Source organism: Sus scrofa, chromosome 9 (assembly GCF_000003025.6).
Source record: "Sus scrofa isolate TJ Tabasco breed Duroc chromosome 9, Sscrofa11.1, whole genome shotgun sequence".
Taxonomy (NCBI): Eukaryota; Metazoa; Chordata; class Mammalia; order Artiodactyla; family Suidae; genus Sus; species Sus scrofa.
This window is the reverse complement of record NC_010451.4, coordinates 63,847,733-63,862,967: the sequence shown is the minus strand read 5'-3', so window position 1 is coordinate 63,862,967 and position 15,235 is coordinate 63,847,733. Positions and strand designations below refer to the sequence as shown.

At 38.5% G+C, this 15,235-nt stretch overlaps 2 protein-coding genes and 1 pseudogene across 8 annotated transcripts in view; all 3 read right to left on the bottom strand.

Moving 5' to 3' along the window:
- The window catches only part of FMO1 (flavin containing monooxygenase 1), a 34,130-nt gene extending 32,119 nt beyond the window's left edge, over window positions 1-2,011 (bottom strand). The window contains exon 1 of one of the 3 annotated variants that reach the window (XR_002346938.1): window positions 1,679-1,985. The gene's annotated coding sequence lies outside the window, so the exon portion shown is untranslated. Of the gene's footprint in view, window positions 1-1,678 lie in introns of all 3 variants that reach the window. The other 2 variants (XM_005656645.3, NM_214064.1) reach the window with 2 other exon arrangements.
- Window positions 2,189-5,182, bottom strand: LOC106507839 (annotated as a pseudogene).
- The window catches only part of FMO2 (flavin containing monooxygenase 2), a 45,593-nt gene continuing 35,717 nt past the window's right edge, over window positions 5,360-15,235 (bottom strand). For 2 of the 5 annotated variants that reach the window (XM_021063190.1, XM_021063191.1), the window contains 2 exons: window positions 7,238-7,318; window positions 5,360-5,457 (listed from right to left, as the gene is read on the bottom strand). In XM_021063190.1, the coding sequence (XP_020918849.1) occupies window positions 5,436-5,457; window positions 7,238-7,318 (103 nt within the window). In that variant the 3' untranslated portion in view covers window positions 5,360-5,435. Of the gene's footprint in view, window positions 5,458-7,022; window positions 7,319-10,374; window positions 14,560-15,235 lie in introns of those variants that run through there. The other 3 variants (XM_021063189.1, XM_003130104.4, XM_013989532.2) reach the window with 3 other exon arrangements.

Sequence of the window (15,235 nt, the reverse complement as noted above, 5' to 3'; positions counted from 1 at the left end):
CAAAATTGTGTTCAGAAGCACAGAGTTACTTTAAAAACTTCAGGAAAGCACAGTAATACTCCGTGTCTGTTTAACACTGAACAAAATTGCTAGCTGGAGGTAGTTCATAATTTTAATACCAGATAGGGTTGTGTTCTATCGATGACGTTACACCTTTGCAAAGCTTGGTTTTTGGCAATTGCAATGTTAAAAAGCAAGTAGTGCACGAAACTTGGTCAAGGTAGAATAGGAAATGAAGAGAAGATGTTTGATCGGATTCCAAGGGTTGAGAAGTGCAGTGCCCAGCAGGCACATAATCCTCAATATTAAATAACTGTGATTATTTAATAATGAAATAAAAATACCACTTTTCTTTCAATTTGTATATTATTTTTTCAAACAGCTACAAAGTTGTTTGATAAAAGAATAAAAGTGCACATACAAAGAATAGAAATATATAAGTTATTGGGCCTGACTACTTAATATGAAAAACTATAGTCTGGGGACTCTGTGAGAATTACAAAATAAAGAAGTCCTTGAATGTACGAAGTTTAGGAAACTCTAGATTATAGTCTTTCCTTCTGGATATATTTTTAATTGATTTTTAATTGGTAAATAAGATGGAGACCTTATCCACCAGTGTTAGGAAAATGCAAATTATCTTTATCTGAGTCTAGCAGTATATCAATTGATTAATTTCTTAACTGCTTATAGTGTGACTCACCTATGTATTTCCTAGGAAGCCATCTTCACTAGTGCATTGGAATTGCATCTAGTCTTTTCTTTGTATATTACCCATTCCTCTCTCTCTTCCCTTTTCTCTTTCTCTCTGTCTCTCTGTCCTGTGTTCTTTGTGTCTTTCTCTTTGTCTCTGTCTTTCTCACACAGAGATACACACACACACACACACACACACACACACACACACCTCAGCACACAGATCCTGGCACAGGCTGTACAATGATATGATATTCTTAATGGGCTGTGCATTTCAAGAATAAGCAGAGAGAGTAGTTGAATGGCAATTGAGGGTGAGTGAAGGTGCCCACTTAGCCCTTAGGAACAAATGAGTACCAGCCGGTAAGAAATTTGGATTAGAGCAAGGCCATTCTCTGGGATTTCTATCCTCCAGCAGTTCCCCACCAATATAAGCCTATTCCTAAACACAACCACGAAGTAAGAAAAATTCTGCCAGGCTCTGCATTCATCATACCTGTTACAAGGCTAAAGATGTTCCCTAGGCTGGAAGAGAAACTAAGAAATAACGAAGGGTAGACTAGTTTCTCCATTTGTAAATCAGATGGCATTCAACTGGATATCTACAAGAGATTTTCAAAACCCTTACAATTTATAATCTTATGAATTCAGCTGGAAGTGGGACCAGAAAAAAGATCTGACAATAGTATGCAAATCAAAACATTTTGTCATAATGCACAGAATGGAGCACTTTTAGCAACGGGAACCAAGGACAACATGCCAACATAAATTAGATTCGAAAAGAGAGGGGGTTGTCCTCTCTTTCCCAGCATGTGCCCAATGCCAATATCTGGTAGACAAACCCCCAAAGCATTGTTCGGCACCATGTTAGAAGCTATTAATGGAAACACTTGAGAAAAAAATACTGATTTTCCTTTGCATTAGGAATCCAAGTTTTATCTTCTAATTAACCACTTAGTAATCTACCCAGCAAAGTACTTACCAGTGTACACAGAAGACTTGATAATATCTGACTTTACTGTCCCCAAGCACTCAAGCATTTACTTACCACTCTCTTTGTACTTTGAGGCAGGAGTGGCTTTATAGCTCTTCCACAGACTGAGGGAGTGGCATTCTGGTGAGGTGATTCTGTCCTGAAGCTCAGTAACAAAACAGGAAAAATCTGGGCCCCACCTCCCTAATCCAAGGGAACCAGAGATTTTATCTTGTTGTTTATGTACTAGAAGTTCCTGCTGCCAAGACTTGGCCACAGTGAGGACTTGAGCCTGCAGAAATCTTATGGATGGATGATCCTGAGCCTGTGCTGGCCTAGGAGTCCCCAGTACACCAGGCTCTGCATTCATCATACCTGTTATGCCGAATTTGGAATCTAAGGTTAACCATTGTTTATACTTTAACTTGAATACTTGCAACAGCGAAATGCTAAAAGAAACACTGACTGGTGATATGCACTTTAAATTATTCTTTTCCCTGCAAAATAGAAATCATCGAGTCACAGCAGCATCTTCATTGTTTATAGATTTCATTCTTTAAAAGGGAGGGAATAAATAAAATAAGGTGATTATGACAACATCTTGTACACCAGAGATTCACTTTTAAGTGATTCGATCCACTTCCCATTTATAGAAAATCATTATTATTATTATTTTAAAATCATATATCACCCACATGATTAAGTTCAATTTTTAAAGCCTTCTTAAGTGTAGATGACTAGCCAGGCACTTGGAAATATGACAAACCTATGGGAGAAACATGACTTTGGAGTCACAAATCCTGGGTTTAAGTAATGTTTTCACAAGTTACTTTCTGAGTAATCTTGAAGAAATTACATAACTTTTTAAAGCTTAAATTTCCTCAAAGATAAGCATAATAATTCTTGCCTCAGATAGTTGTGGTGGGGATTAAATGAGATGATGCACATAGAGAGTCTTGTACATAGTAAACACTCTGCAAATAGCTGTGGTGATGATAGAAATAGCGGTGATGATGCCATTACCAGAAGAGAGAACGTGTCGTTCTGTAATATTGAAATGATTCCCACCAGCACAGAGAGTAAACTCCAGGAAAGATTGTGTAAGCCTGAAGAAGCAGGAGGAAGGTTCTGGAAGGGCAAAATTTTTTTTTCTTGATTTTTTTTTTGTCATTAGTAATGTTTCTAGAAACATGGTTGGCAAAATTAAAAAAAGGCACAAAAAGGGATTAATGATAAATGTTTACAACTTTCAGTGAAGAGTACCAAAGTATGTTTTACAAAAAAAAGCAGAGAAAAAGTTCAGTAATTCATGCACAACTTGAGCTTAAAAAAAAAAGGAACTTCTCTTCAGATAGGCCCTGAGGCTTAAGAAAATGAGTTTTCCTAATCACATGCTTCATGTAAAACAAAATGTAAAGCTGCATATATATATATATATATTATACCAAATATATATATATATTTGGTATAATGGTGAACCCATTTTTTTTTAAAGTGAAGCAGTTAAACAAAGGAAAACAAAACCAAAACACCTTCATAAACAAAGTAACTCCCCCTGTAGCCTCTGTCCTTTTTACCACTTAGTGGGGTAAAATGTCCAATAAAATGTAAGATGCAGCATACTCAATCATGTAATCCAGAAACTTTTCATGATAACTTATTTCAAATTTCCCTTGACAGTTCACCACAACAATGGAAAACTGGCCCCTTGTTTGTTCACACAGTCCTTGAGCCCCAAAGTGAAGTCACCAGTTAAACCATCTGGATAAAAATTTGCAGCTGTGCTCAGCCAGCTGGCCCCACCCTCTGGGTGGGAGCCCACCTGGGACACTGCTTTGTCCTGCTCCTTTGTGGGACTCTCGTCCTCAGGCAGGTAGTCAGGCAGCTCTGTATTCTGTTCTACTTCCACAGGTGTGTCTTGGAATGGGACCAGCCTCTCTTCTCCACTTTTACTTTTCACAACTTGCTGAGCCTTCATAACCTTGGTTGATGCTATTGCTGATGCCAAAGCCACAGCTGTCAGATCTGAACAGATTCTCACCACATATCTCTGAATGGCCATTTGAAAAGTAAAGCTAATAACACCTTTAATTTTTAACAAAGCCTCTTCACATAGATTTCTCCGAGACGTATCATCAAGACCATCTATATGCAAAACCACTGTTTTGGCATGTTTGTTTGTAATTCCCAGAAAAAACTGAGCTTTCCTTCAATGTGAATTCATTTCATTGAAGCTATCACCATCTGCCATATTAGAAGATTGAAGAATGTCATAGATTTCAGAGGCCAGCAGTTTTGTTTCTCCTGGAGTTTTGATCTTCTGCATAACATTTTGCAAGCTTAACATCATACCCAGCTCTCCTTTCATCTTTTCTCTGTTAGCACAGCACTCTGCCAAGTATCAAAGAGCAAGCAAAGCTGAGTGAACAACAGGGGGGTTGGGATGGTCCTTAAATAAAATAAGGCCAGGCAGACATACCTGATCCTGGACAATGGCTCTTCGATTTAATGGATTTGCTGCCAAATCCTAGAGCTGGTTAACCACTGAGAGAGCATCGGGTTCTTCATTCATGGTGGAGGAGGAAGAATTCATCTTCTATGCCAGACACATGAACAAAATCTTATTAAATTCCCTTCAGCGTTCTAGGAATCCAGAGCCTGCCTCACCATCAGGGCCACACCAACCGATAAGGTAGACGTACCTGGGAGGCACGGAGCAGTTCCCTCCTTCCAAGACGGCCTCAGCGTGGGCTTTTCTTGATTTTTGATATAGTATTAACATAACCTCTGGCCCTGCATCCAGACAGCCTTCTGTATCCCTGGGTCTGTTCCTTGCTCATTAGGCTCACCCTTTGCCTTATTTCCGGTTCATTAAAGACTTGGCACAGAGAGAGCATTGTGGTCTCTGTTGAGCTCAGCTGCCTTCCTGCAGCTATGAAGTTGATAATATTTGGATGATTTCAAAGCTTAATTTTTACCCAGAACGTAAGCCTTCAAGACTGCTATTAATTCACATGTTTTTGTTTGTTTGTTTGTTTGTTTTTGACCTACACCACAGCTGTGGAAATGCTGGATCCTTAACCCACTGTGCCATAGCAGGAACTCCCCAAGTGTGTTTTTAAAAATCAAAATATGTTTGACATTAAGTCATGGATACCTTGAGAACCAGGGCCACAGTTAGTGTTCCAAACCCCAGTTCTTAGGCACTTACCATGATATGTACATGCACCCTTGGTGCATGCTAAGGGGGTCCCAGGGCCTTATCAGGTATCCTATTAACATAAGTGGAAACAAAAAACTTTATAGTGTTGGTTGAGCATAAATGTGATCATTTATTATGACAAATGATATCATTTTCCACAATTAGCAAGAAACTTGTGGTAATTAAAAATAAGAAGGCTGAACTTCAGTAGCACCTTCACTTTCCGCTATTTTTTTTTTTAATTTTTTTATTTTTTTAAATTTTTTGTCTTTTTTGTCTTTTTGTTGTTGTTGTTGCTATTTCTTGGGCCTCTCCCGCGGCATATGGAGATTCCCAGGCTAGGGGTTGAATCGGAGCTGTAGCCACCGGCCTACACCAGAGCCACAGCAACGCGGGATCCGAGCCGCATCTGCAACCTACACCACAGCTCACGGCAACGCCGGATCGTTAACCCACTGTGCAAGGGCAGGGACTGAACCCGTAACCTCATGGTTCCTAGTCGAATTCGTTAACCACTGCGCCACGACGGGAACTCCCACTTTCCGCTATTTTTAGGGTTTACTGTCAGTTAGTTGTACTTGAGGCCCTGAAAAGAGAAAAGCTATTAGGTTCCTTTTTGAAGTGGACCTATCCTCTGAGAAGAAAAATTGATAGATGATAATACTCTTTAGGGAGCAATTTGGACTTTCTGCCTTTTGGGCCCATGGTAGGATTGAACTTCTTGGTACCTTAGTGGTTGGCTGGGGACATGTGACTAATTCTGGTCAATTTACTGTAAGCCAAAATAACATGTATCCTTTCTTGGCTTAGAGAATTTAATTGCCAGTTTGAGATCCCAGAGCACTATTTTTTTCCTTCAGTGTGGCGACCAGCAACGTTCAACATGGCTGTTCCATTAGCCTGGATGCCTGAGTAACTCTGATGAGCAGAGCCTGCCCCTCAATAGCTACATAACATGAAAGAGAAATGATCTTTGTTCTATTTCAAGGTTTTGAGATTTGGGGATTCCTTGTTAGTGTATCTTATCTAGCTTGTATTGATTGATGCACTAGAGGAATGTTTCTTGGCTCCTTCTAGTATTTCTAAGTAATCTTCTTCCTCCTTCTTCTTCTTTTTTTTTTTTTTCTTTTTAGGGCCACACCTGTGTTATATGGAAGTTCCCAGCCTAGGGGTCAAATCAAAGCTGCAGTTGCCAGCCTATGCCACAGCCACAGCAATGAGGGATCCAAGCTGTGTCTGCAATCTGTACCACAGCTCACACAATGCTGGATCCTTAACCCACTGAGCAAGGCCAGGGATTGAACCTACATCCTCATGGACACTAGTTGGGTTCGTTACCACTGAGCCACAATAAGAACTTCCTCTAAGACACCTTCTGAAGTCTTGCCTCCCTTCCTTTCTTCCTTTGCTCTGATTCATATTTAGAGCCATAGAGATTTTTTTTGACTGTGCCCACAGCATGCATAAGTTCCTGGGCCAGGGATTGAACTCATACCACTGCAGTGACAATGCCAGATCCTTAACTGCTAGGCCACAAGGGAACTCCAGAGCCATAGAATCTTAAAAAGAGCATAGCATTTACTAAGTTTTATTCTCAGTTGTAAATTGGACCTAGCCAGTGCACTTTTTTTCTTTCTCCCTCTAAAAAATTTTAAAACAACCACAACTCCCTACCCTTTACTCCATCACACAAAAAGCATTAAGGAGCTCCCTATGCCATTCTCAGTAGAGGTTTTTGGTTTTTGGTCGTTTTTAAAATATATTTGTTCTTAAGTGGGTTTGCTTTCCTAAGTCCCTTTCTCATTAAGTTTGTTCTCTTTCTTTTTGTGAGAACACAGCTGTAGAAAAGTAGCACTGAAAGAAGAGGTGGAAATAATACCATGTCTACTTAAGGCCAATTATTTTGATTCAAATAGGTCTTTTCTCTGTCAACAGTGGTGAATTTGTACCTCTACCATCTAATGACCAGGGCAAATAGCAGCCCCTTTCTTTTAAGTTCCCTTAAATGTCTTTGTATCTTTTTTAATTAAGTTATTTATTTTTTCTATTAGAGTTGACTAACAATATTCTGTTTATTTCTGCTGTACAGCAAAATGACCCAGTCATACATATATATACACACATTCTTTTTCTCACATTATCCTCCATCACGTCCATCACAAGTGACTAGATATATTTACCTGTGCTATACAGCATGATTTCATTGCTTATCCACTCCAAATGCAATAGTTTGCATCTATAAAAATGTCTTTGTATCTTGACGAAAATTTTGTGGGAAAGTGCAACAGTGTTAGAATCTGTCATATCACTTAAAGGTGCTATTCTGTAACTGTCTAAGGAGTTTGTGATTAATGGGAAATGCTTACCTGGTGACATACTTAGAAGAGCATAGTGGGGTGAAGCAGGAAGAACACTGGCAAGAAGACAGGGTTCTGTAATATTCTTCTCTGCAGAGAAAGATAATCATCCTTGTTTTGCCTAACACGCAAATTTGTGGTGAAGATTAGGTGCGATCCTGACTGTTGAAGTGCTCTGTAAATGCTACAGAAATCAATTATCCAAGTCTTAAGAGTTTGAATCTTTCTCATCTAGGTTTTCCTTGCTATCTAGGTATTCCCAGACATAGCATGATCTTCTAGAGGTCTGCATTAGCCTTGACTGTCCCAAACCAATTTAAGTGCAAAGCTTGACTCCTCTCTGTTCCACAAAAAGTCCACCTCCACTCAATCTTTTTTGTGTTTAATAACTTTACTGAATATTTAAGGAGTCACAAGGAGAAACTGCATTGCATCCTACCTAGCATTCTGCTATCTGATGGCTCTATTCTTCCTTTTTGTTCTTATTTTCTTTTCTTCCATCCTTTTTTAAATAACTTGACCATTTCTCTATTTTCTCCTGAAGAACCTGATTCTGTCCAAAACTCAGGTCTGTCTCTCTTCTTCTAAGCACTTATGAGGATATATTTTTTAAGCAAAACATATCTCCATTCTTATTTAGATACAATAATACCTTAAATAATATAGTTATTAATGTCAATATTCATATACTTTTATATTATTATATTGGACACAAATATATTAAAACCGTTTTTGAACCTTATTTGACAGTTTGTGGTTCATTAACTTTTTAGTTCTGGGGATCAGATCCATTCTTGTTATGTGTGGAGGAAACAAAGTTGATTTTTTACCTTGGATATAAGATAGACACTGGAAAATGAACTGATGATAAATACTTTTTAATTGATTCATCATTCAGCACACCATTGTTTAGCACAGGTTGCAGAGTCAGTTCTGGCAGTAAAGCCCAGATGGGCTTACTTACAAGCCACATAACTTGGAAAACCCATTTTGCCATTCTGTCTCAATTTCCTGATGTACAAAATGGGTTGTGAGGGTTAAATATGACAAAATTTGATTTCCTGTTGTAGGTCAGTGGTAATGAACCCGACTGGTAAGCATGAGGATGTGGGTTCGATCCCTGGCCTTGCTCAGTGTGTTAAGGATCTGGTGTTGCTGTGAGCTGCAGTGTAGATTGAAGATGTGGCTTGGATCCCTGTTGCTATGGCTGTGGCGTACACTGGCTGCTACAGCTTCGATTTGACCCCTAGCCTGGGAACTTCCATATGCCATGGGTATAGCCCTAAAAAGACAAAAAAAGAAAAAGAAAAAGAAAAAAAGAAAGAAAATTGAATACTTTATAACATCTAGAACATAATGAATGAACACTAAATGATGGCTTTTTATATTTTATCCATTTTCCTTAGGTTTCTACACTTTGAAGTAGTGCAACATTAAGATAAATTGATACTTTTATAGAATCAGTTACTTCCTACTGGCCAGCTGCTCACAGTATAGGAATATTTAATGATACAGCTCTTTTTAATAGTTATAATTAAAATTTCTATTCCAGAATATGTAGCTTTTATAGATGGACATGTAGGGGTAAATAAGTTTTAGATATATATTTCTCATCCACAAGGGTAAAGCAGTCAGTCCTTACTGCAGTTTGAACGGACAGTGGAAGAAATACCAGCTGGTATTCGTGAGACATGACTGACCATGTGTCCCTGAACTCTGACCTGACTTCTTTGAACCTCTGTTTTCTTATCTGAGAGATTCTCTGTAGTCCTTTCCATCCTTAAAATGACTCAGTGACTTGGAGTGACCCTTTGGGTCCAAAGAATAATTCCTATTATTGCTTCATTCTGAAGAGTACCAACTTATCCTAATTTCTATATTTTCTGGGAATTTATTTGGTGACTCCTAGGCACAAAACTGTCACATTTGAAATTAGTGCCAGCGAACATGATACAAAAGACATTCAATTTAATCTTTCTTAAGAAATTGACAGTTAAGGGATTATGATAGAGTCATAGACTATTATATTTGATGGGCATTAGTGATCATTTGACACCCTCTTTTATGCACTGATGAGAAAACTTGCTCCCAAAAAGCTGAGGTAACTTCTCTAGGGACCACTGAGTAACCTAACAGAATGCAAGAGTGTAAACACTATTGCAGGATTAAAGCAAACTGGTTTGGGAATATGGAGATGGAAGAGATGCATTTTGGCTGGAGGGGCTGAGGAAAGCTTGGTGGGGAATAGCATTTACCCTGGGCTGGCAGGAGGGATGGGTTCTTTACTGGAATCTGGGGAGACAATAGTAGATAGCATGAAGTAAACCCAAGGGCAGCAGTCTTTTTGAACAGTGAGGCAGTGGTTTGGTTGGAGAGCTGGTGTGAGGGCATCACAGTGGCAGTAAGGCTGGGAAGGTTGGTTACAGCCAGTAATGACAAAGGAGGTGATGAGAAGTCACTGAAGATTTCTGAGAAAAGGAGTGAAGTGTCAGCAGGAAAAGGACTCTGCAGCTCCTCTTTGTTGGTGCTCTCACAAATACCTCCAAGTCTGGGACTAGAGAGTAGAAGTTTTGGGGCAAGAGGAAGGCACACTTATGTCTTAGAGTTGGCTATGGAAACAATGGATTACTAACTACACAAAGTAATTTAAAAATTATGGTTCAATTAATTAAAGAATTTTAAAAAATGATGTAATGCACCTATGGTAACCATGAGAATGTGCCTCCTGGATCTTTAACTATAGGAGTGTAATTAACCAAGAGCATTGGTTAGTTGAGGTTCTTTGCTTTGCTTGTTCTGAGATCCGCTTTTCCCTTGAGCTGCCTTCAGTCAGTGATGAAATGGCAGAGAGATTGAAGCAGATCCTTCACAGGAGAGTCAAACCTTCTCTGATGGCTCGAAGACTCCCCAGTGGCGCTGCTGAATCATTTTTAGACTCCACAATAGTCTAGAATGTTTCTTTCCCCCCTTATTCCTCTCTCTTTCACCCAGGATCAGACTAGCACTGCTGTCCGATGGCTTCCAGCCTTTTTCCTGCATTCTCCCCCTTTTCTTCATGCAGTCATGTTCCTTAACAAAACCATTGCATGTTTAATCTCATCCTGGTATCCTTGACTTGAATTAAGTAGAATCTAATCTCAGGAATCTTTTTTTTTTTTTTTTGTATCATGGATCCATAATCTGGTTGTAAGGCAGACTGGAAAAGAAAGTGAGGCATGTCCTGTGTAAACACATTCCCCCTCCTGGGAAATAACCAAAAGTCTGCACTGAGCATTACAGATCAGTAACAACATCTTCCAGGGTAAAAGACCAGTTATAAGGAAGACGCTTCCTTTGTCATCCTCATTATAATGTAAATGCTGGATTCTGTATCAATTAGACTTTTAAAAATCTTTATCACTTGAGGGAGTTCCCCTTGCAGCTCAGCAGTAAGGAACCAAGCCTTACCCTAAAATCTGCAGATTTGATCCCTGTCCTTGCTCAGTGGGTTAAGGATCTGGTATTGCCATGAGTTGTGGTGTAGGCCAGGGGCTACAGCTCTGATTCTACCCCTTGCCTAGGAACTTCCATATGTTGTGTGTGTGGCTTTAAAAGGATAAAAAAAAAAATCTTTATCACTTAAAATTTTTGTACATATTATGGCCCAAGAGTTTAATTTATAAAATATCTTTATTTTTCTGCAAAGAGCAAATGTGACACATTTGGCTTTGGGGATGGAAAATCAAGGAGCTATCATCTAGAGAAGAATAGTTAAAATAAAAGATTAATAAAGGGGAACCATCACAGGGAGAGATTTTGCAAGAAGATGGTAACTAGCTAACACCCTTTAGACAAGAAGAACAAACATTGTACAGCAAGAAATGCCAAGGCTGAACCTAAGGAGGAATTTGGCCCGGAGGAGCAGAAAGAGTCAAAGACTAATCTCTGAAAACAGTATTTTTTGGAGAGGGCTCAAACAAATTGTTCCTAAGTATAATGTGCACGAGACTCCTCCAGGGAACTTATCAAGACTGTAGATTTCAGCAGAGATTCTGATTCAGCAGGTCTGAATTATTATTACATCTCATTCAGGAATCTGAACTTTTATGAACTCTCTGAGCTTTCTGTTGCAGGAAATATCTCTGTGGGTCATAGGATACTAGATGGTTTATTTAGGATAGTTTCATGTTTCGGGATGTATAGAGGTCTTGAGTGAGTCTTTCTTAGTCAATCTCAGGCTCTGGCCTTGAACTCTTGACGTTTTTAAAAAGATAGCAGTATACTTGGAAAGATTTCAAGGGATCATCTTCTTTCTAAAATTTTCAAGGATATATAAATTTAATAAGAATTTAATCCTACTGGAGCTCTTTTCCCCCTATTGATTCAGCATCAACCCGATAATTGATTTTCAATTTCCTCCGCTATAGAAACAGGATAACAACCATCGTTATTTCACTGAATAGTGGTAATGATGAGTGAGGCAAGTGACAAAGCAGGGATCAGCAAACTTTCTAAAGGGTCAGATAGTAAATACCTTAGGCTTTGTGAGCCGTATTGTTTCTATTGCAAATACTCATTTCTAATACTGCAGCTTTAAAGTAGCTTCAGATAATAAATGAATATGAATGGCTGTGTTCCAGTAAAACTTTATTTACAGAAATAGGTAGTAGGCTGTTTTTGTTTGTTTGTTTATTTGGTCCTGCTTTTAAGAGCTGCATGGGTGGCATATGGAAGTTCCCGGGCTAGGGGTTGAATCAGAATGTCAGCCGGTGGCCTATGGCACAGCCACAGGATCCGAGCCACATCTGCAACCTCTGCTGCAGCTCATGGCGATGCTAGATCCTTAACCCACTGAGTGAGGCCAGGGATTGAACCCACATCCTCATGGCTACTAGTCAGGTTTATTACTGCTGAGCCACAGTGGGAACTCTGGCAGTCAGCTCTTTTGGACCTACAGATGGTAGTTTGCCTACTCTTGCTATAAAGCCTTGAAAATTCTATTATTATTATTAATATAATGGCTTACAAATAATCTTTAATACTTAGCAAAGTAATCAATTTTTAATCAAGAACTAAGTATGTATGCCATCTGCAATTTTTTTCAAAGGAATCTGCTAATAAGCATAATAAAAAAAAAACCCTTTGCATTTAAATGCTGGTGCCATTTCAACGGTCTTTAAAGAGTTTCCACTGTGCCATCACATTACTCTAGGCACTTGAAGGAGAAATGCAGGCCAAAGTGAAGAGTAATGTCCACAAAGGCTTTGGAGAAGAAGAGGAGAAATTTTTCTATATCTTGAATCTCTGAGCTTTTTACTTCTCTTTGGAGGTCTTATTCTGGGTTTATAGCTTAGTTTATCTCTTAAAGCACAACTTGTGCAAACAACAGCTGTAGTAAATGTTTTATAACCAGATGTTGGTCTACTATGTTGCTCAATGTCTGTTGACATTGAATAGCTTGTGACATTTTAAGACCTCAATTCTAAGCAAATGTTTATCTCTCCTAACAAGTTGGCTTGCTTTCTTTTATCAGATGACAAATATTACATATTGTTTTGCTTTTTGCCTTAGGGTTAGAGCTAAATACAAGGCCCAGTCATTATAATAATTTTCATTTCCTTGGGAGATATTCTTTTCTTCCTTGATGCTTGTTTTTATGGCAATGTCAATGATTATGTTAAATGTTATTACATAGGTGTGTTTTTTTAATTTTCATTTTTTTTATGGCACACCCATGGCATATAGAAGTTCTCCTGGCCAGGGACTGAATCTGAGCAATAGCTGCAACGTACACCACAGCTGCAGCAACACTTGATCCTTTAACCCACTGCACTGGACCAGGGATCAAATCTGTACCTCTGCAGTGACTGTGCCACAGCAGGAGCTCCTATATAGGTTATAGGTGTTTTTTACTGTAAATTCTGGCAAATTTTAGATCTTGCTGTTATATAACCTAAATCTTATCAATAAAACCTATCAGATCTTATTTGCAAGAAGAGTTTTGTTTTCTATGTAAAGTTCCTCCAAAAGTAACATATATGTGATTACGAATAAAATAAGCTATTAATAAGTCTTTATAAATAATGGAGGTTTTTGTTAATAAGTATATTATGGACAAGGTTATGATCTTCAGTTCTTGAGTCAAGCAAACCTGGGTTCCAATTCCAGCCCCATCACAAAATCAGCTGTCTGGTCCTGGGTATGTTACCCAACTGCTCTGAGTGTCAGTTTCATCACCTATAAGATGGGGATAACAGCCATACCCATCTCACAGAATTGTCATGAGGATTAAATGAAATAATACATGTAATATGCATGTTGTCTGGTCTATCATAAGTACCAACTAAATATCTATATCTATATCTATTATGGCATGTTTATTTTTATTTTTATAGCTATGTTTCAGTCAATATATAAAACAAATAAAAGAAATGTGGCTACTCCCTCAGCTTTCAATATGAGGCCCTGAGAGTATATCTGAACATAGCCATCGTCTTCTAAGTCTATCTTCTCATTTTTTTCTTTAGTATTTTGAATTATTTCCCACAAAGCATGACCTAATATCTGAGAACTTTGTTACCAAATACAGTCCAGATAAGAAGACTCTCAAGAATAACACGCAGGAGTTCAAATATTTACCCACGATTTAAATTTCCCAATAATTTAAACCATGGGGCCTGCTTTTCATTCTCTGTAATTTTATAATTTTCCCACACAACTCACCTCAATTAGGGCTTGGCTGAACCATTTAGCTAGTATTATTTTACTGTGCATTTTGGAGAATCTGATGAACTTGAGGGAAGGGTAGAATGGAATAGATATTTCCTGACACTATTTCAGTTTTATAAATAGACCTAATTCTGCTAACTCTCCACATCTGCCTCTCCCACTGTTCCTCTCAGCTATAAAATTTAGAATTTATATTCAATATTTTTCCTTTTACCTTTTTTCTTTAAGAAGTACTGACTGATGATAAAGCTAAAAGCATTGTGTGGACAGATTAGAACCACTGAAGTTGGAAAAAAAAGGCCACCACAACAGCAAGAAGCCCCAGGATTTTCAACAGAAAGAAAGCTGGGAGATTAGATGAAGTTTTTAGAGCTCGTGTCTTTAAAGGCTTCAGTATCCTTTGTTTTTGGGTGAAGATGGCATTCCTGGCTCCTTTCCATTGCCCAGGTCCAACCAGGCGATATTGATAGGAGTTGCAGGGCCCAAAGCAGAGTTTCACAGCCAGTTTAAGATCCTTTAGCAACAGGGAGACGAGGTCTGGCTTTACACCTATCTCCAAGGCAAGCTCGTCCAAGTAGTCGATGTAATTGGTCTGTAGTATCTGGCTATTGCTCTCTCCAAACCTTAATGAAGACAGATTCACAAAATATTCTAAGTTATGTAAGAATGTTTAGGTATTCACTAGCTGTTGAAAGAATAAAGGAATGAATGAATGGATAAATATTTTGAATGACTCTCTGGTAGCTAATGTTAGTTTATTATTTAGAAGGCCCATATCTCAGATTGAGAGTGAGCCTGAAGATAAATGACCATGAATTCATGGAAGTTCTAGGAATGTGGCAAGGTTTGTAACCATGATTATTATTTGGTATTTAGAAGGAGCTTCAAGTCTCCTGGTAAGTAAAGTGAGTCAGGATTGCTGCAAAGATTCACAAGTTAACATGGATTAAATTATAGCTCAGTGTCTTGTACAGAAGAGATGCTTAACATCTGCTTGTTAAATTATTAAAGTACTGGCACTCTGGCTGCCATGTAACAGATGAATTAGAATTTAAATGTGAGATAACTGCTCCATGGGATGTAAGGCCCCCAAGTCAACTTTCCAATGTACTTTGTCATTACTGAACTCCATTACACTTTATTACAAAGTATAAATCCTTGAACCTTCATTTCACACCAACTCCTTTCTAATTTACTTTGATAGGAGTTCCACCAGCTAACTTTCCAGAGATAGTCAGGCTACTATTACCACCATTGTCCCATCCCATCCTTTCTTTACCACGTAGTATGAGAGGAGTC